This window comes from Trachurus japonicus, chromosome 9 (genome assembly GCF_045865225.1).
Source record: "Trachurus japonicus isolate A0001 chromosome 9, Traja_1.0".
Lineage (NCBI taxonomy): Eukaryota > Metazoa > Chordata > Actinopteri > Carangiformes > Carangidae > Trachurus > Trachurus japonicus.
The window spans coordinates 2,388,806-2,409,644 of record NC_140915.1 but is presented as its reverse complement, the minus strand read 5'-3'; the positions used below and the strand labels follow the sequence as shown (position 1 = coordinate 2,409,644).

At 52.0% G+C, this 20,839-nt stretch overlaps 1 protein-coding gene across 1 annotated transcript; it reads left to right on the top strand.

Annotated features, from left to right (window-relative positions):
- The first annotated feature begins 7,526 nt into the window (after window positions 1-7,526).
- Window positions 7,527-20,474, top strand: LOC146980509 (nucleus accumbens-associated protein 2-like). Its single transcript, XM_085788053.1, has 7 exons — window positions 7,527-8,007; window positions 10,096-10,289; window positions 11,147-11,406; window positions 12,856-13,032; window positions 14,132-14,237; window positions 16,005-16,102; window positions 19,745-20,474. The coding sequence occupies exons 1-7, from the start codon at window positions 7,537-7,539 to the stop codon at window positions 20,419-20,421; spliced, it is 1,983 nt and encodes a 660-aa protein (XP_085644179.1). The 5' UTR covers window positions 7,527-7,536; the 3' UTR covers window positions 20,422-20,474.
- The last annotated feature ends 365 nt before the right edge of the window (window positions 20,475-20,839 follow it).

Sequence of the window (20,839 nt, the reverse complement as noted above, 5' to 3'; positions counted from 1 at the left end):
ACTGCACCGTACCAGACTGTGCTGCATTGTGTTGAACTCTGCTAAACTTTACTGGACTCTACTGGTCTCTGGTGTGATGGACTAGACTGAACCGGACTGGACTAGACTTTACTGGACTGGACTGGACTGGACTGGACTGGACTGGACTAGATTAGACTGGACTGGACTGGACTGGACTAGATTAGACTGGACTGGACTGGACTGGACTAGATTAGACTGGACTGGACTGGACTCTACTGCACCGTACCAGACTGTGCTGCATTGTGTTGGACTCTGCTAAACTTTACTGGACTCTGGTGTGATGGACTAGACTGGACTGGACTGGACTGGACTTTACTGGACTAGACTTTACTGGACTGGACTGGACTAGACTTTACTGGACTGGACTGGACTAGATTAGACTGGACTGGACTGGACTCTACTGCACCGTACCAGACTGTGCTGCATTGTGTTGGACTCTGCTAAACTTTACTGGACTCTGGTGTGATGGACTAGACTGGACTGGACTGGACTGGACTTTACTGGACTAGACTTTACTGGACTGGACTGGACTAGACTTTACTGGACTGGACTGGACTAGATTAGACTGGACTGGACTGGACTCTACTGCACCGTACCAGACTGTGCTGCATTGTGTTGGACTCTGCTAAACTTTACTGGACTCTGGTGTGATGGACTAGACTGGACTGGACTGGACTGGACTGGACTGGACCAGACTAGACTGGACTGGACTAGACTTTACTGGACTGGACTGGACTGGACTAGACTGGACTGGACTGGACTCTACTGCACCGTACCAGACTGTGCTGCATTGTTTTGGACTCTGCTAAACTTTACTGGACTCTACTGGTCTCTGGTGTGATGGACTAGACTGGACTGGACTGGACTGGACTGGACTGGACTGGACTGGACTTTACTGGACTCTACTGGTCTCTGGTGTGATGGACTAGACTGGACTGGACTGGACTGGACTGGACTGGACTGGACTGGACTGGACTGGACTTTACTGGACTCTACTGGTCTCTGGTGTGATGGACTAGACTTTACTGGACTCTACTGGTCTCTGGTGTGATGGACTAGACTTTACTGGACTCTACTGGTCTCTGGTGTGATGGACTAGACTGGACTGGACTGGACTGGACTGGACTGGACTGGACTTTACTGGACTCTACTGGTCTCTGGTGTGATGGACTAGACTGGACTGGACTGGACTGGACTGGACTGGACTGGACTGGACTTTACTGGACTCTACTGGTCTCTGGTGTGATGGACTAGACTGGACTGGACTGGACTGGACTGGACTGGACTGGACTGGACTGGACTTTACTGGACTCTACTGGTCTCTGGTGTGATGGACTAGACTTTACTGGACTCTACTGGTCTCTGGTGTGATGGACTAGACTGGACTGGACTGGACTGGACTGGACTGGACTAGACTTTACTGGACTGGACTGGACTGGACTGGACCGGACCGGACCGGACCGGACTAGACTTAACTAGACTCTACTGGTCTCTAGTGTGATGGACTAGACTTGGACCTGGACCGGACTCTATTGTCGTGTGTGTTACTGCACTCACCCAGACTGTAGTGGACTGTATTGATTCTGGTCTCTGCTGGTGAGGACAGGGTGAGGACAGGGTGAGGACAGGAGGACAGGGTGAGGACAGGGTGAGGACAGGAGGACAGGGTGAGGACAGGGTGAGGACAGGGTGAGGACAGGAGGACAGGGTGAGGACAGGGTGAGGACAGGAGGACAGGGTGAGGACAGGGTGAGGACAGGAGGACAGGGTGAGGACAGGGTGAGGACAGGGTGAGGACAGGAGGACAGGGTGAGGACAGGAGGACAGGGTGAGGACAGGGTGAGGACAGGAGGACAGGGTGAGGACAGGGTGAGGACAGGGTGAGGACAGGGTGAGGACAGGAGGACAGGGTGAGGACAGGGTGAGGACAGGGTGAGGACAGGAGGACAGGGTGAGGACAGGGTGAGGACAGGAGGACAGGGTGAGGACAGGGTGAGGACAGAGTGAGGACAGGGTGAGGACAGGGTGAGGACAGGGTGAGGACAGGGTGAGGACAGGAGGACAGGGTTAGGACAGGAGGACAGGGTGAGGACAGGGTGAGGACAGGGTGAGGACAGGGTGAGGACAGGAGGACAGGGTGAGGACAGGAGGACAGGGTGAGGACAGGGTGAGGACAGGGTGAGGACAGGGTGAGGACAGGAGGACAGGAGGACAGGGTGAGGACAGGAGGACAGGGTGAGGACAGGGTGAGGACAGAGTGAGGACAGGAGGACAGGAGGACAGGGTTAGGACAGGGTGAGGACAGAGTGAGGACAGGAGGACAGGGTGAGGACAGGGTGAGGACAGGGTGAGGACAGGAGGACAGGGTTAGGACAGGGTGAGGACAGAGTGAGGACAGGAGGACAGGGTGAGGACAGAGTGAGGACAGGGTGAGGACAGGAGGACAGGGTGAGGACAGAGTGAGGACAGGAGGACAGGGTGAGGACAGGGTGAGGACAGGAGGACAGGGTGAGGACAGGGTGAGGACAGGGTGAGGACAGAGTGAGGACAGGAGGACAGGGTGAGGACAGGGTGAGGACAGAGTGAGGACAGGGTGAGGACAGAGTGAGGACAGGGTGAGGACAGGAGGACAGGGTGAGGACAGGGTGAGGACAGAGTGAGGACAGGGTGAGGACAGAGTGAGGACAGGGTTAGGACAGGAGGACAGGGTGAGGACAGGGTTAGGACAGGGTGAGGACAGAGTGAGGACAGGGTTAGGACAGGGTTAGGACAGGGTGAGGACAGGGTGAGGACAGGGTGAGGACAGGGTGAGGACAGGAGGACAGGGTGAGGACAGGAGGACAGGGTGAGGACAGGGTGAGGACAGGGTGAGGACAGGGTGAGGACAGGAGGACAGGGTGAGGACAGGAGGACAGGGTGAGGACAGGGTGAGGACAGGGTGAGGACAGGAGGACAGGGTGAGGACAGGGTGAGGACAGGGTGAGGACAGGGTGAGGACAGGGTGAGGACAGGAGGACAGGGTGAGGACAGGGTGAGGACAGGAGGACAGGGTGAGGACAGGAGGACAGGGTGAGGACAGGGTGAGGACAGGGTGAGGACAGGAGGACAGGGTGAGGACAGGGTGAGGACAGGAGGACAGGGTGAGGACAGGGTGAGGACAGGGTGAGGACAGGGTGAGGACAGGAGGACAGGGTGAGGACAGGAGGACAGGGTGAGGACAGGAGGACAGGGTGAGGACAGGGTGAGGACAGGGTGAGGACAGGGTGAGGACAGGAGGACAGGGTGAGGACAGGAGGACAGGGTGAGGACAGGGTGAGGACAGGGTGAGGACAGGAGGACAGGGTGAGGACAGGGTGAGGACAGGGTGAGGACAGGGTGAGGACAGGGTGAGGACAGGAGGACAGGGTGAGGACAGGAGGACAGGGTTAGGACAGGGTGAGGACAGAGTGAGGACAGGGTGAGGACAGGGTGAGGACAGGGTGAGGACAGGAGGACAGGGTGAGGACAGGAGGACAGGGTGAGGACAGGGTGAGGACAGGGTGAGGACAGGGTGAGGACAGGAGGACAGGGTGAGGACAGGAGGACAGGGTGAGGACAGGGTGAGGACAGGGTGAGGACAGGAGGACAGGGTGAGGACAGGGTGAGGACAGGGTGAGGACAGGGTGAGGACAGGAGGACAGGGTGAGGACAGGGTGAGGACAGGAGGACAGGGTGAGGACAGGATGAGGACAGGGTGAGGACAGGAGGACAGGGTGAGGACAGGAGGACAGGGTGAGGACAGGGTGAGGACAGAGTGAGGACAGGAAGACAGGGTGAGGACAGGAGGACAGGGTTAGGACAGGGTGAGGACAGGAGGACAGGGTGAGGACAGGGTTAGGACAGGGTGAGGACAGGAGGACAGGGTGAGGACAGGAGGACAGGGTTAGGACAGGGTGAGGACAGGAGGACAGGGTGAGGACAGGGTGAGGACAGGGTGAGGACAGGGTGAGGACAGGGTGAGGACAGGAGGACAGGGTGAGGACAGAGTGAGGACAGGGTGAGGACAGGGTGAGGACAGGAGGACAGGGTGAGGACAGGGTGAGGACAGGGTGAGGACAGGGTGAGGACAGGGTGAGGACAGGAGGACAGGGTGAGGACAGGAGGACAGGGTGAGGACAGGGTGAGGACAGGGTGAGGACAGGAGGACAGGGTGAGGACAGGGTGAGGACAGGGTGAGGACAGGGTGAGGACAGGAGGACAGGGTGAGGACAGAGTGAGGACAGGGTGAGGACAGGGTGAGGACAGGAGGACAGGGTGAGGACAGGGTGAGGACAGGGTGAGGACAGGGTGAGGACAGGGTGAGGACAGGGTGAGGACAGGAGGACAGGGTGAGGACAGGAGGACAGGGTGAGGACAGGGTGAGGACAGGAAGACAGGGTGAGGACAGGAGGACAGGGTTAGGACAGGGTGAGGACAGGGTGAGGACAGGAGGACAGGGTGAGGACAGGGTGAGGACAGGGTGAGGACAGGAGGACAGGGTGAGGACAGAGTGAGGACAGGGTGAGGACAGGAGGACAGGGTGAGGACAGGGTGAGGACAGGAGGACAGGGTGAGGACAGGAGGACAGGGTGAGGACAGGAGGACAGGGTGAGGACAGGAGGACAGGGTGAGGACAGGGTGAGGACAGGAGGACAGGGTTAGGACAGGGTGAGGACAGGATGAGGACAGGGTGAGGACAGGGTGAGGACAGGAGGACAGGGTGAGGACAGGGTGAGGACAGGGTGAGGACAGGAGGACAGGGTGAGGACAGGGTGAGGACAGGAGGACAGGGTGAGGACAGGGTGAGGACAGGGTGAGGACAGGAGGACAGGGTGAGGACAGGAGGACAGGGTGAGGACAGGGTGAGGACAGGGTGAGGACAGGGTGAGGACAGGAGGACAGGGTGAGGACAGGAGGACAGGGTGAGGACAGGGTGAGGACAGGGTGAGGACAGGAGGACAGGGTGAGGACAGGGTGAGGACAGGGTGAGGACAGGGTGAGGACAGGGTGAGGACAGGAGGACAGGGTGAGGACAGGGTGAGGACAGGAGGACAGGGTGAGGACAGGATGAGGACAGGGTGAGGACAGGAGGACAGGGTGAGGACAGGAGGACAGGGTGAGGACAGGAGGACAGGGTGAGGACAGGAGGACAGGGTGAGGACAGGGTTAGGACAGGGTGAGGACAGGGTGAGGACAGGAAGACAGGGTGAGGACAGGAGGACAGGGTTAGGACAGGGTGAGGACAGGGTGAGGACAGGAGGACAGGGTGAGGACAGGGTGAGGACAGGGTGAGGACAGGAGGACAGGGTGAGGACAGGAGGACAGGGTGAGGACAGGAGGACAGGGTTAGGACAGGGTGAGGACAGGGTGAGGACAGGGTGAGGACAGGGTGAGGACAGGAGGACAGGGTGAGGACAGGAGGACAGGGTGAGGACAGGGTGAGGACAGGGTGAGGACAGGAGGACAGGGTGAGGACAGGGTGAGGACAGGGTGAGGACAGGGTGAGGACAGGGTGAGGACAGGAGGACAGGGTGAGGACAGGGTGAGGACAGGAGGACAGGGTGAGGACAGGATGAGGACATGGTGAGGACAGGAGGACAGGGTGAGGACAGGGTGAGGACAGGAGGACAGGGTGAGGACAGGAGGACAGGGTGAGGACAGGAGGACAGGGTGAGGACAGGGTTAGGACAGGGTGAGGACAGGGTGAGGACAGGGTGAGGACAGGGTGAGGACAGGAAGACAGGGTGAGGACAGGCTGAGGACAGGGTGAGGACAGGAGGACAGGGTGAGGACAGGGTGAGGACAGGAGGACAGGGTGAGGACAGGAGGACAGGGTGAGGACAGGGTGAGGACAGGGTGAGGACAGGGTGAGGACAGGAGGACAGGGTGAGGACAGGGTGAGGACAGGGTGAGGACAGGAGGACAGGGTGAGGACAGGGTGAGGACAGGGTGAGGACAGGAGGACAGGGTGAGGACAGGGTGAGGACAGGAGGACAGGGTGAGGACAGGAGGACAGGGTGAGGACAGGGTGAGGACAGGGTGAGGACAGGAGGACAGGGTGAGGACAGGAGGACAGGGTGAGGACAGGGTGAGGACAGGAGGACAGGGTGAGGACAGGGTGAGGACAGGAGGACAGGGTGAGGACAGGGTGAGGACAGGGTGAGGACAGGGTGAGGACAGGGTGAGGACAGGAGGACAGGGTGAGGACAGGAGGACAGGGTGAGGACAGGAGGACAGGGTGAGGACAGGAGGACAGGGTGAGGACAGGGTGAGGACAGGAGGACAGGGTGAGGACAGGGTGAGGACAGGGTGAGGACAGGGTGAGGACAGGGTGAGGACAGGGTGAGGACAGGAGGACAGGGTGAGGACAGGGTGAGGACAGGGTGAGGACAGGGTGAGGACACAACCCATGAAAAAATGAATTTGAAGGATTCTCGTAAATGTCCAATTAGCCTTAGCAAGCTAATGTTAGCTTAAACAAGTAATGTTAAAAACAAATGTTATTCCAAACAAGCTGAGCCTAAATGATATTAGCCTATATTAGCCTAAATAAGAATAAGCTACATTTAGTTTACATTTACCTTAACAATCTAACTTAGTGTGACTAAAATAACGTATATTTAAAAAAAAAAATGTTGTTCCAAACAAGCTAATGTTTGTCCAAGCGAGCTAATGTTAGCTGAAAGAAAGTAATGTTTGCTTAGGGGAGGGGAGGGCGATGGACTAACTACTGACCCACCCCACACAAGTGCTATATCGTCACCGTCACTTTGTTGAATGTATACGATGGAATGAAATATAGCTACCTTAAACACTCTGAAGAAGGCCGTGTGTCGAAACGCGTAGTGTTTGTTTTATGTGATGTGAGTGTGAGCCATTAAACAAAGGCAACTTTGAGTATCCTACTTTGTCCTCTTCCTTAGCTTGGAACTACGATGATGATGATCTCATCGTAGAAACAGCTCTGTAGAATATTTTATGGGAAATGTGTAGTGCAGTAACAGAATCTTGATTCATATCTGATCAACACTGCCTAGTTTGATAGTTTGAACGAAGTTTCTGAGCCGGCCGCATTGCGTTGGACGGACGTCATTTGCATAAAGTTCAATCTATCGAACTTTATGCAAATTCACATACGGTGACAGGGCCGTCAACTCGACGTGTTGTGTCCATGATGCACCGCGCGGCCGGAGCTCCTGCTCTACATAGACAATGAATGGGATCCATCGACTTGACGTCCGTTGCCGGAGTTGGTGTGTCTGTACCATAACCCTTTAACCCCCCCCCCTCCTTTATTCCAGCTCTTTCCCTGTGCTGAGCCGACTTCCTCCTGATGATCTACAGCCTCGGCTCCTCTCGCCCCCCCTCCTCCGGCCCTCACCTCACCGTTTCAACATGTCTTCAGATGGTTTTGGAGGAGATTTCACCTGAACACCCCCCTCCTCCCCCCCGTGTCACTCTCCTCCTAGTCTGACCTGCCCCCCCCCCCCCCCCAGCATGGCGGAGGGGCTGCTGCAGGTGGAGATCCCAGACTTCGGCAGCAGCGTGCTGGGCAGCCTGAACCAGCAGCGGCTGCTGGGCCACTACTGCGACGTGTCCATCCTGGTGCAGGGCCAGGCCTTCAAGGCGCACCGGGCCGTGCTCGCCGCCTCCTCCCTCTACTTCAGAGACCTGTTCAGCTCCGCGGCCGACTCCTCTTCCTCCTCCTCCTCCTCCTCCTCCTCCTCCGGCTCCTCCCCCTCCTCCTCCCAGGCGGTGTTCGAGCTGCCGTCCTCGGTGACGCCGACGTGTTTCCAGCAGATCCTGTCGTTCTGCTACACGGGCCGGCTCAGCATGGCGGCCAGCGAGCAGCTGGTGCTCATGTACACGGCCGGGTACCTGCAGATCCAGAACATCGTGGAGCGCGGCATGGAGCTGATGATGATGAAGGCCTCGTCCTCCTCCTCGCCGCTCTGCTGCGACTCACAGGTCGGTCCGGCCACGCCCACAGAGCTCAGAACACACCCAGGTAGTCTAGGGAGACCAGAACCTGTAGAGTTATTCCATATGGACCAGAACCTGGTGGACCGGATTCTGTAGAGTTATTCCATCTGGACCAGAACCTGTAATGTTGGTCCATGTGGACCAGATTCTGTAGAGTTATTCCATCTAGACCAGAACCTGTAATGTTGGTCCATGTGGACCAGATTCTGTAGAGTTATTCCATCTAGACCAGAACCTGTAGAGTTATTCCATCTGGACCAGAACCTGTAGAGTTAGTCCATGTGGACCAGAACCTGGTGGACCGGATTCTGTAGAGTTATTCCATCTAGACCAGAACCTGTAATGTTGGTCCATGTGGACCAGATTCTGTAGAGTTATTCCATCTAGACCAGAACCTGTAGAGTTATTCCATCTGGACCAGAACCTGTAGAGTTATTCCATATGGACCAGAACCTGGTGGACCGGATTCTGTAGAGTTATTCCATCTGGACCAGAACCTGTAATGTTGGTCCATGTGGACCAGATTCTGTAGAGTTATTCCATCTAGACCAGAACCTGTAATGTTGGTCCATGTGGACCAGATTCTGTAGAGTTATTCCATCTGGACCAGAACCTGTAGAGTTATTCCATCTGGACCAGAACCTGTAGAGTTAGTCCATGTGGACCAGAACCTGTAGAGTTAGTCCATCTGGACCAGAACCTGTAGAGTTAGTCCATGTGGACCAGAACCTGTAGAGTTATTCCATCTGGACCAGAACCTGTAGAGTTAGTCCATCTGGACCAGAACCTGTAATGTTGGTCCATGTGGACCAGATTCTGTAGAGTTATTCCATGTGGACCAGATTCTGTAGAGTTATTCCATCTGGACCAGAACCTGTAGAGTGAGTCCATCGGGACCAGAACCTGTAGAGTTATTCCATCTGGACCAGAACCTGTAGAGTTAGTCCATGTGGACCAGAACCTGTAGAGTTATTCCATCTGGACCAGAACCTGTAGAGTTATTCCATCTGGACCAGAACCTGTAGAGTTATTCCATCTTAGCTCAAACTTGTTGAGTTCGCCTGGCAGTTGGGTCGCACAAGAGTGCGGTTGCTTTCACACATCAACTAGTGCACCAGAGTTCGGCTGGAGCCGAACCGAGACGAGACCACCTCTTCAGGCAGCACTAGTTTTGGTGCATTAGAGTGCGATGTGCTTTCACACTGACCCAAACGGGACCAAATTTAGTGCATTCTAAATTTAGTGTGCACTAACACTGCAGGTGTGAAAACACACTTCGAGTTATTCCATCTGGACCAGAATCTGTAGAGTTATTCCATGTGGACCAGAATCTGTGGAGTTATTCCATCTGGACCAGAACCTGTAGAGTTATTCCATCTGGACCAGAATCTGTAGAGTTATTCCATGTGGACCAGAATCTGTCGAGTTATTCCATGTGAACCAGAACCTGTAGAGTTATTCCATGTGGACCAGAACCTGTAGAGTTATTCCATCTGGACCAGAATCTGTAGAGTTATTCCATGTGGACCAGAATCTGTGGAGTTATTCCATCTGGACCAGAACCTGTAGAGTTATTCCATCTGGACCAGAATCTGTAGAGTTATTCCATGTGGACCAGAATCTGTAGAGTTATTCCATGTGGACCAGAACCTGTAGAGTTATTCCATGTGGACCAGAACCTGTAGAGTTATTCCATGTGGACCAGAATCTGTCGAGTTATTCCATGTGAACCAGAACCTGTAGAGTTATTCCATGTGGACCAGAACCTGTAGAGTTATTCCATCTGGACCAGAATCTGTAGAGTTATTCCATGTGGACCAGAATCTGTAGCATTATTCCATGTGGACCAGAATCTGTAGCATTATTCCATGTGGACCAGAATCTGTAGAGTTATTCCATGTGGACCAGAACCTGTAGAGTTGCTCCATCTGGACCAGAACCTGTAGAGTTGCTCCATCTGGACCAGAACCTGTAGAGTTATTCCATGTGGACCAGAACCTGTAGAATTATTCCATGTGGACCAGAACCTGTAGTGTTGCTCCATCTGGACCAGAATCTGTCGTCTCATTGCAGACCACCTCAGCAGACGAGCTCGGGGGCTTCGACGCTCCGATGGTGCAGCAGCAGAGCACGCCCCAGCTGCAGGAGGCCAGTCCAGACCAGCCGGCGCTGAGCCCCGAGGAGCTGCTGCTGGCCGTCAGCCGGATCAAACAGGAGAGAGCCGACACTCCTCCTGCCGAGGAGGGTGGAGGAGGAGACGAGGCCAGGTGCTCTGACCCAACATGACGTCTGTTTGAACTTGAATTTTATTTTATTTTATTTCTGTGTTGTACGTCAGTTAAGGTATCCAGCCTGTAAGGGCGTACAAGACACAAGACACACACTCATAGCCAGCAAACATAATCAGCACAATACATACCAAACAAAATCACATAGATTGTACATTTCAAGTAGAATTCACACAAATAATTAATCTTTTCTTAATTTCCAAGAACTGTTTTATATCAAAGTAGCTATAGAAAAGCTCTTCTCTGAAAAACCATTCCAACTTAACCTCATCATTAAGAAATCAAGTTCATCCTCAATCACATTTAGATCACATACAGTAGGCTACAGAGTTTAACCTACTTCTATTGGCAGAGGGAGAATCCAAGACCCCAACTGAGCACATAGCGATCTTCTGGATCTATCCAGTGGTAAGGTCACATAGGGTTCTGGACAGTCAACATTTTTCAATTGGCAATAAGTTCCCAGTTTTGATTTAAACCAAATGTCATTATCTCATTTTTCTTTTATACTCAAGAAATAACTTATGCTTATCCTTGGGCATAGAAGACAAATGATTCCAGAGCCTGAGCATTTCCCCCTTCTGCTTAATCAAACAAAGTTCCCAACCCATATCCCCTTGGAGAGCCAATACAGGAGTAAATCTGTGCACACCTCAGGAACAACGAATGGCCCGGTTTTGAATAGCATTCACCTTGGATGACTCCTTACCTCCCCATATTCCAGCTGCATAGAGAAGAATCGGAGAAACACAGTCAGGCATCACAGAGCTTTGAAACGGTTGCATCTTTTGGAACGATCTGGTTGACGCTGGACGACTTTGTGTCTCCGTCCTCAGAGCGGACGTGGGCGGCGAGCTGCAGACCGGCAGGGGCAGCGCTCTGTGCTACCTGGGGGCCAACGGGGGTCTGGTGCCAGGGCTGCAGTCCTACCTGCTGGCAGGAGGGGGGCGCTCCAGTCCAGGAGGATCCAGCCTCCCCACAGACTCCCCCCCCTCCCAACCCCCCACCGAGGAGGAGCTGGAGGAGGATTACTACGGCAACACCGTCCACCCTGGACTCTACCAACACATCTACGGACATCCTGGAAACCCCTACAGTAAGTCACACCTCCCACTGGCAGGTGAAGTGAGGAAGCCCAGGTAGGACACAGGGCTTCAGAGTTGTAAAAAATGAATTGAACGGCGTGGAACTTGGAAATTACAGGTCGGAAACTATAGTATCATATCAGAGCTCCGACTTTCCGACTTGACGTCACGACAACATCAAAACATGGCGGCCCTCGTCTTAACATTTACCATGAGCCTCCGCGCGCACGGTGAAATTCTTGGACCGGCGCAAGACGGATGTCTTGCCAAGAATGTTTTTATTCATCAAGAATGAAAGTCGGAGGTTCGAAGACGATCAGATATCGCCATAAACGGCGATTCGGCGGAGTTATTATCATGACCCGCCGGGCAGCGTCAGCGAAACCGAAAGTAAGGAAAAGCTGGTCGGCTCGCCCAGCGTTTCCGCCACTAATAATAACCAAATAACGATAGAGACAAAACAATATATTTATCGAAAATGGGCCCATTAACAAGTGGTAACGTAGATTCATCCACATTAACGTGAGACTTTTTTACAACCAAATACTAACTCCTCGTTGTCCCTTTAAGTCATTTGTTGACGTTTTAATGCATATATTTTGGGTATTATTGCAGTATATGAAATGTGTTTATATTAAAGCAGAAGTAAGTGGTCCGGTCGTTTTCGCTAATGCTGCGTTCCAGGCAGGCTTTTGAAATCGTAAATTACAGCTTCAAGTCACAACTTACGACTTTGTAGCGTTCCAGGCAACCCACTCGTGTTTTTCCGACCTGTTTTACCTGTGAAAGTCACTATAACGGCCACTCGTAACTTCCGACCTGTGAAGTGGTACCAGTTCGATCTGGTACGAGTTCACGGGTCAGAAGTTACGAGTTTCCTTGAACGCACCATAACAGTCCTCGTCCCTACGTCACCACATTCACGGCGTCCCTTGGCTGCACACACAGCCCTGCATGCCGTTCTCTCTCCTCATTGGATAAAAACTGTAGGATACGATAAATGTTTTCTCCTCGACTCAGAGCAGAGCAGAGTGACTGACAGACCCGTGTTTCAGACCAAACACTCTATAGAAGTGATTGCTGTCGGAAGATATAACTATTTAAGACTTATATTAACACAAATATATCACTTAGGCTACTTCTGCTTTAAGCTGTGATTGTTGTATTGTATTCCTCGTATGTAACGGAAATAACGTTTAACCACAATATGCCAAACTTCCTTCGGGTTTTTTCTCCCGAGTTCCTGCAGCGTGAACGCAATGATGTCGGAAGTCGGGAAGTTGGGAATTCCAACCTCCGAGTTGTTTTGAACGCAGCATAATCCTGGTATAATAACAGTTCTGTAGAAGTGGGAGGAGCCACTCAGGTTCTCAGATTTCAGCCAATCACGCTTTCACCTGAGAAAATTATGGTTTGGCTTGGTTTGACACCCCTCCTGTCTGTGTTTCTCTTTGGTCCAGTCCAAGAGAAGATGGAGATGCTGCCTCTCCCATTGGCTAATGAGCGCCGGCCCTGTGTGCTGGTTGGTCGAGACAACATGGCTCTGCCGGCCAGTCTCATCAGTCAGATCGGGTACCGCTGCCACCCGTCGCTCTACACCGAGGGCGACCCGGGCGAGAAGGTGGAGCTGGTGGCAGGTAGGAACATGATGAGTTGTCACGGTAACAGAGTTGATCCAGGACCGACATCACAACCCGGAAGTTCATCACAGCGCTGGTTCCCGAAAAAGAAAGTGAATGGGATTTCTGCATTGTGTTTTGGATGATTTCAGAGAATCAGCCCTGTGACTAAAACACAAGTTTATGATCCTTACAAGTTTAGTTCAGTGAGATAATCTTCACATATGAACTCCTTTTCTACTGTATCCACCACTTTCCGGAGAATGACGCTGGGTGTCGCCATGACACTCGATTCCACTTGTCTTGATAGACATTGGCCGTGATGACTTTATTTATATCACCGTTGTGACTACTCTGATAGTTATGAAGTCTATAAAACGAATTATTGAACAAACATTAGCTACTATTTAAATAAGCTGGGCTAACCGTTAGCCGTTAGCCGTTAGCAGTGTCTTAAATATCTTAATAAACGGCCCATGAAAAAAATATGTTTTCCAGTGGATATCCTAGTTCCAACATGACTGAGCTAACTGGAGTAGTTTCATGTCGTGTCCAACAACGGGAGGGTTTTAACAGCTGACGTCCTGATGTTGGTTTGCTGCTGCTGTTAGCTGTCAGCAGCAGCAAAGCTAACAACTACGATAACCATGACTAATTACAAAAACGTGCACACAGAAATAGTAATGTTTGTTCAATAATTCGTTTTATAGACTTAACAAACATCAGATTTAGTCAAAACGGTTTTGGCAGCCCGGAGCCCCCACATTTGGTACCTACACCGGTGGCTAACGCTACCAGTTAGCCGCTAGCTATAATGCTACTACGGAGTGAAACGGAAGTTGAAAACCGACTGTTTTATGTCCTAGAACTAAACCTGAAACTCACCACAGACCTGATTTGAGGTATTTTACCAAAATCCCATTCAAGAAACTGACTTTTAGACGAGGGAACAGGACGTGATGAAAGCGCTGACGGAGTTCATGGGTTTACTGACTCTATGCTCGTTAGGAAGGTGGTTAAACACAAACCAGACAAACGCACCAAAGACACCACAGTCCTGTAATCTGATGCTTGTGTGTGTGTGTGTGTGTGTGTGTGTGTGTGTGCGTGTATCCAGGTTCAGGTGTGTTCATGACGCGAGGTCAGCTGATGAACTGTCACCTGTGTGCTGGAGTCAAACACAAGGTGCTGCTCAGGAGACTGTTGGCCACGTTCTTTGACAGGTGAGAGGAACCTGAAGGTGGTTAGCCTAGCCTAGCCTAGCCTAGCCTAGCTTAGCTTAGCATAAAGACCGGTATTCCTGTAAGTCATTGGAAACTAATTTACAATAATGTCCAGTATAACACATTCCCCAAATCTGACCATGTGTAAGTTTGTTTAAAGTCTGTGTAAAGTGAAATCCGAGATTTGATTGAAAACATAATAAATATGTTAGAATATAGTTCTTGAACCATGTGAAAAGATTGATAACTGTATCCACCTTTTTCCGAACATCAAAAACGTAAGCTGGTTTTGCTCTTCCGGTGGAATTGTATGTTTACGTTTCCATGGTTTCAGTAGTCGTGGTAAATGCATGTTTGTTTGTTTTTTCTTTCATTGAAAATCTGTAAAACGCATGGATCATCACGCCAGCTTTTAACAATGGATATCACACAAATGGACATCCATTGTTAAAAGCCACGTTTACCGTAACTATGACAACGACTGAAAACCATGGAAACGTAAACGTACAATTCCACCGGAAGAGCAAAACCGGCTTCAGAAACTTGTGGATAGAACTGAACTGTGGAGTTTGAGGGTAAAACAGTTTTTGAGGACAATAGGATTTCTCTGTTTTTTGGGGCGGGACTGAACAGAGTTTTACTGTTTCCATAAGACGTTTTTGCTTAGTTCGAATAAAAAAACGTGTGGATGGAAACATGGGCTGTGTTCGAAATCACCCACTCACTCACTCACTCCCTCTCCACTACATCATGTATATGATATAGTGCACTACATCATGTACACGATGTAGGGAACGACGGGAGGAGAATTCGGACACTAGACGGTAATTTTCTGGACGTGGTTGCGCCAGCTGATGCGCCAGGTGTTGCTGTGACGGAAGCAGACGTGCCGAGAATCATGTAAACAAACCAAACAAACCGGACACATAAAAAATAAAATAATAAAAACCAGACCCTTGCGTGAACATTTTAGGATGTGATTCTGTGTGGTTGTGTTACTCGGACAATAAACTGTTGAAATATCGGAAGTTTGGTTTGGTCAACTACTGTTGTGTGTCCCGACCGTGAGCCGTTAGCGGCTCTGTGGCTATTAGCTTAGCTCGTCAGATCGTATTTACTGCATATTCTACTACAGTTTCTTTATTAGATTGATTTAATGCTGCCTGTTAATGTTCGGATGCTGCTGCCCAACTCCTGCTGCTCGGGCGAGGCAAACGGAGCGAAGGCAAATACGTCTGAGGAGTTTTTTTGGTAAATTGCCTAAATAAATCGTAGCTAACATGCTAATTAGCTTCCTCTTCTTCTCTGGCAAAACACGACCTCATTGCATTGTGGGATACGGGAGTAGAAAGTAGTGTACACCGCTTGTTCACTCAGTTTCGCGGTGCATTGTGGGTGTGTTGTCATCCACTACATAGTGGATGAAATTAATCGCGGAGAATTCGAACAACACTACAAAATGGCGAACACACTATATAGTGCACTACATCCGTGATAGGGGGTGATTTCGAACACAGCCATGGTTCGTGATGCTCTGACATCATCAGTGGTCATGTGACATCATCAGTGGACATGTGTCAGCGGGCTGTGTTGAATGTTTTCCAGAAGCTTCTGACAGTCAGCAGCTTCCCTCAGGATCCAGCTGCTGCTTTACATAACTGCTCCGTCACATTGTCTCAGGCTGAGAGAGAGAGAGAGGGAGAGAGGCAGAGCGAGCTAATCTACAGCTCGGTATAGGTGCTGATTGGGTTGTTATGGTTTCCATAGAAACACTCTGGCCAATAGCTGTGGGACAGGGATCCGCTCCTCCACCAATGATCCGAGCCGGAAGCCCCTGGACAACCGAGTGTTAAACACTGTCAAACGTAAGGCGCACACACACGCACACACACACACGCACACACATACATACACACTGGTCTCTCTATAAGTGTGAGGACCGTCGTTACCGTTCACTCTAACCTTGGCTGATGAAGTCATCGTCCTCAAACACACACACACACATGTTTTGTTTTATTTGTTTTATTTATTTGCACCATAAAAATCAGTGACAATTACAAAAACAGAAATGAAACAAGAACAGTCAGCGTGAGAGAAGTAAAAAACACTATAGTATATCAGCTTTTAATAAAATACAAACTATAAGTATAAGTGTAAAGTGATTGTGTATGAGTGGGTGAGCATGTAGCCTATAGATGATGATGATCTAATGATAACTGTACTAGGAAAAGAAACTATCAAGAGTCTTGATCAGAGAGGACTTCAGTCTGGACTTTATATTAGGCAGGGATGAAGATAATAATAATAAATGAAGATGAGAATTCCAAGACGAAGATCCTCTGTAAGTAAAAGAAAACTGACGAACAGGGAGGATGAAGTTTATCAGTGTGTGGCTTCCTTGGCATGATGGTGATGAGATGATTGATGAATTATCGATTTTGGGTGAAGTATCCCTTTAAATAAGGGGGCAGATGGAGACAAATAACAACACTGTATTTTGGAAAATACAGACAGATTTCTTTTCTTTTATTTATTTAATGTAAACAGGCAATGACAAACAAATACAAAAACACACACAAACAAAACAAAGCAGGACCAAACATAAAAAGGATGTAAACATTCCATTCCATTTCCTTCCTCTTATCCGGGTCCGGGTCGCAGGGGCAGCAGTCTGAGCAGGGACACCCAGACTTCCCTCTCCCCAGACTCTTCCTCCAGCTCTTCCGGGAGGATCCCAAGGCGTTCGATAGAGCTGGTCCAGCGTTCCACGGCCAGGACGAAAACCGCATTGTTCCTCCTGAATCCGAGGTTCGACTATCGGACGAATTCTCTCCAATACCCTGGAATAGACTTTCCCCGGGAGGCTGAGGAGTCTTCTGTGTTTATGTTTTTTAGAAACCTGCCTTGGGATTGCGGCAAGTCCGGCACATTTACGCTGATACTTAATGCGTCAGTGTTTATGAATGTGCACTGTCCCAATTCAATAAATAAAGAAATGAAATGAATGAAATGAGTGTGATCCCCGATAGTTGGAACACACCCTCCGGTCCCCGTTCTTGAATGAGGGACCACCGTGGCGGTCGGGGACAGTGCCTCTGGACTGGCAGACCGGGGTGGTGGTCCCCCTGCGATGCTGCATAGGTGTGTCAGCCCCGACAGCCCCACAACATCCAGAGACTTGAGGCACTCAGGGCGGATCTCATCCACCCCCGGTGCCTTGCCACTGAGGAGCTTCCGGACTACCTCAGTGACTTCAGCTTGGGTGATGAATGAATCGACCTCTGAGTCCTCAGCCTCTGCTTCGTGTCAGTGTCAGTGGGATTGAGGAGATCCTCGAAGTATTCCTTCCACCGCCCGACGACATCTCCAGTCGAGGTCAACAGCTCCCCTCCTCCACTGTAAACAGTGTTGGCGGGGGTCCCCCGAGCTAGTCAGGCTCGGTAGGACTCCTTCTTCAGCTTGACGGCATCCTTTACTTCCCGTGTCCACCACCGGGTTCGGGGATTGCCACCGCGACAGGCGCCGGAGACCTTACGGCCGCAGCTCCGGACGGCCGCGTCAACAATGGAAGTGGAGAACATGGTCCATTCAGACTCAATGTCTCCGGCCTCCCTCGGAATCCGGTCAAATCTCTCCCGGAGGTGGGAGTTGAAGACCTCCCTGACAGGGGATTCTGCCAGACGTTCCCAGCAGAACCACACGATACGCTTGGGTCTGCCAAGTCTGACCAGCTTCCAGCGGATCCAACTCACCACCAGGTGGTGATCAGTTGACAGCTCAGCCCCTCTCTTCACCCGAGTGTCCAAGACATACGGCCGGAGGCCAGATGACACGACTACAAAGTCGATCATTGACCTCCGGCCTAGGGTGTCCTGGTGCCACGTGCACTGATGGACACCCTTATGCCTGAACATGGTGTTCGTTATGGACAAACTGTGGCTAGCACAGAAGTCCAATAACAAAACGCCGCTCGGGTTCAGATTGGGGAGGCCGTTCCTCCCAATCACACCTCTCTAGGTAGTCTGGCCTGACGGAAGTGCGTTCCCAGTCCGCCCGGAAAAGGGAAACATCAACAAACAACAACAGGAACCGAACCATGGATATATTATACATCCGTGTCTTGAACCGAACAGAAGAAGACATATCCGTCAGCGGTTGCCGACCGTCATTACACCACGGTCCCAAATCCAGTTTCGAACCGGCAATATTTTGCGAGTGCACCGTTGCTACGGCGCCGACCACAACGATTGTGACTGGTTGAAAAAATTCCAAACGGCCGGAGCGTTTTTTTTCTCTGATCGCAGAATCATAGGCGGACCAGCCACTACTCTCCAGGTAACACTGTGGAACTCGCTCCCACTTCATCTGCGCCAAGCCCAAACCCTGGAATCCTTCAAATCACTGTTGAAGGGGCACCTGTTCTCTCAGGCCTTCGCCTGCTGATTTGTTGTCCTGTCTTGTGCCATGGTTAAGCGTCCTTCTTGTGTCTTGTGTTATTGTTAAGTGTCCTTGGGTGTCTTGAAAGGCGCTATATAAATCGAAACTATTTTTATTATTATTAACACTGTCACTGCCCATGTGAACCTTGAAGTCCCCCAGCAGAACGATTCCCCGGTTGGAGCACCTTCCAGCACCCCTCCCAGGGCCTCTAGGAAGGCCGGGTACTGCTGTACCGCTGCTGTTCGGCCCGTAGGCCGAGACAACAGTGAGAGACCTATACCCGACCCGAAGGCGCTGGGAAACGACCCTCTCGTTAAGTGGGGAGAACTCCAACACATGGCGGCTGAGCTGGGGGGCTATGAGCAAGCCCACACCAGCTCGCCGCCTCTCACCGTGGGCAACTCCAGAGTGGAAGAGAGTCCAGCCTCTCTCAAGGAGTTGGTTCCAGAGCCCAGGCTGTGCGTGGAGGTGAGCCCGACTATCTCTAGCCGGTACCGCTCAACCTCCCGCACGAGCTCAGGCTCTTTCCCCCCCAGTGAGGTGACATCCCATGTCCCTAAAGCCAGAGTCGTTGTCCGGGGATTGGGTCGTCGGGGCCACCACCACTCAGATCACACGGCACCGGCCCCTTCTGAACCCTCCCGCAGGTGGTGAGCCTACGGAAAAGGATGTAAACATACAAATGTGACAGTTGAGGTTCCTGTCACTATGCCTCCAGTTGATCATGTGCCCTGGCTACTTGGCCAAGGGGATGTCCCTTTGGGTGACTGGCAAGCGCGCATGACTGTTACCCAGGAGGTGTGGGTTCAATCCCCACCCGGGCCCTCTTCACCTTGCCACACAAAGATTAAATTTACAGTTACTACTCAATATACATTTAATCAAACTTAAATTTTTCCCATGTTTTGTTGTGCATTTCTACCTTGTCTTGACTTGTGATTATTTTTTTCCAAAAGAAATTGACTTCGCACTTTATTTTTAAAAACATTTCTTTCTTCCTCCTCCTCCTTCTCCTCCCTCCTCCTCCTCCCTCCTCCTCCTCCTCCTCCCTCCCTCCTCCTCCTCAGTCTACTGTCAGAACTTTGCTCCTAACTTTAAGGAGAGCGAGATGAACGTCATCGCCGCCGACATGTGCACCAACGCTCGCCGAGTCCGGAAACGTTGGCTCCCGAAGATCCAGTCGCTGCTCCCCGACGGCCTCCCCGCCTCCGCCTCCCCCCACCCACGCAAGGCCAAGAGGGGAGGAGCAGGAGGAGGAGCAGGAGGAGCAGCAGGGGCAGCAGAGGTGGCGGCGGTGGAGCTGGACCTGCGGCAGCTCGGCGCCTCCTACCTCGGCCTGGAGCCGCCGCCGTACGCCGCTGCCGCTGCCGAGCGCCGCGAGAGGGAGAAGGAGGCGCCGGCCACGCTGCTGCCTCACCTGCAGTTCGCCGGGTCGCGAGGAGGAGCAGCAGGAGGAGCAGGAGGAGGTGGGGGAGGGGCGGGCCAGGTGGAGGAGGTGTCGATGGGCGGCGAAGCGGCGGTGGCGGATAGCGGTGGCGTAGGAGGAGGAGCGAGGCTACAGACTGAACCACCGCCATCAGAACTCCCCCTCTCCCTCTCCTCCTCCTCCTCCTCCGCCTCCTCCTCCGCCTCCTCCTCACACCCCTCCCCCCAGCCCGCAGAGCCCGCCCCTCCCCCTGCTCCTCACAGAGGATTGGCCGACACGGAGGAGAGGGGGGCGGAGCCTCTGGAAGACAGCCAATAAGCTTTCAATCTGCATCTGCCTACCTGTATCGGCGCGTTTCCACCGCAGGAACCCGGGGTTGTTTTCACGGGGCGGCGTAGAGGCTCAGATCGGCCCCCAAAAACTCCCGCGTGGGGGGTTGAGGTTTACTCTGTGCTGATTGGTCAAACTCAAAGCGGGACGCCCTGAAATAACCAGCGTTTTTAAAACGCAACGTTATTAAAAAAGTGTCTTCACGGCAGAAAAAAAGAGAGAATAAGTCAGAAAAAGACGTCTGAGAGTAGAAGTAGTAAAAAACAGTTTGATAAATACATGACAATCGAAACGGCAGTTAACAGGGTTCCTACACATTGGAAATGTCAAAATTCCATAGTATACTAGGCTATAGAACGAATCCTCTTGTTGTTTACAACTACTTCCGGGTAGAAAACCAGCATGA

What these genes read in the sequence shown, in the direction of transcription:
- LOC146980509 (XM_085788053.1), top strand. Translation starts at nt 7,537, where the DNA reads ATGGCGGAGGGGCTGCTGCAGGTGGAGATCCCAGACTTCGGCAGCAGC. An exon ending in CGCTCTGCTGCGACTCACAG is followed by an intron (nt 8,008 to 10,095) that starts GTCGGTCCGGCC and finishes GTCTCATTGCAG; the next exon opens with ACCACCTCAGCAGACGAGCT. An exon ending in AGTGTTAAACACTGTCAAAC is followed by an intron (nt 16,103 to 19,744) that starts GTAAGGCGCACA and finishes CCTCCTCCTCAG; the next exon opens with TCTACTGTCAGAACTTTGCT.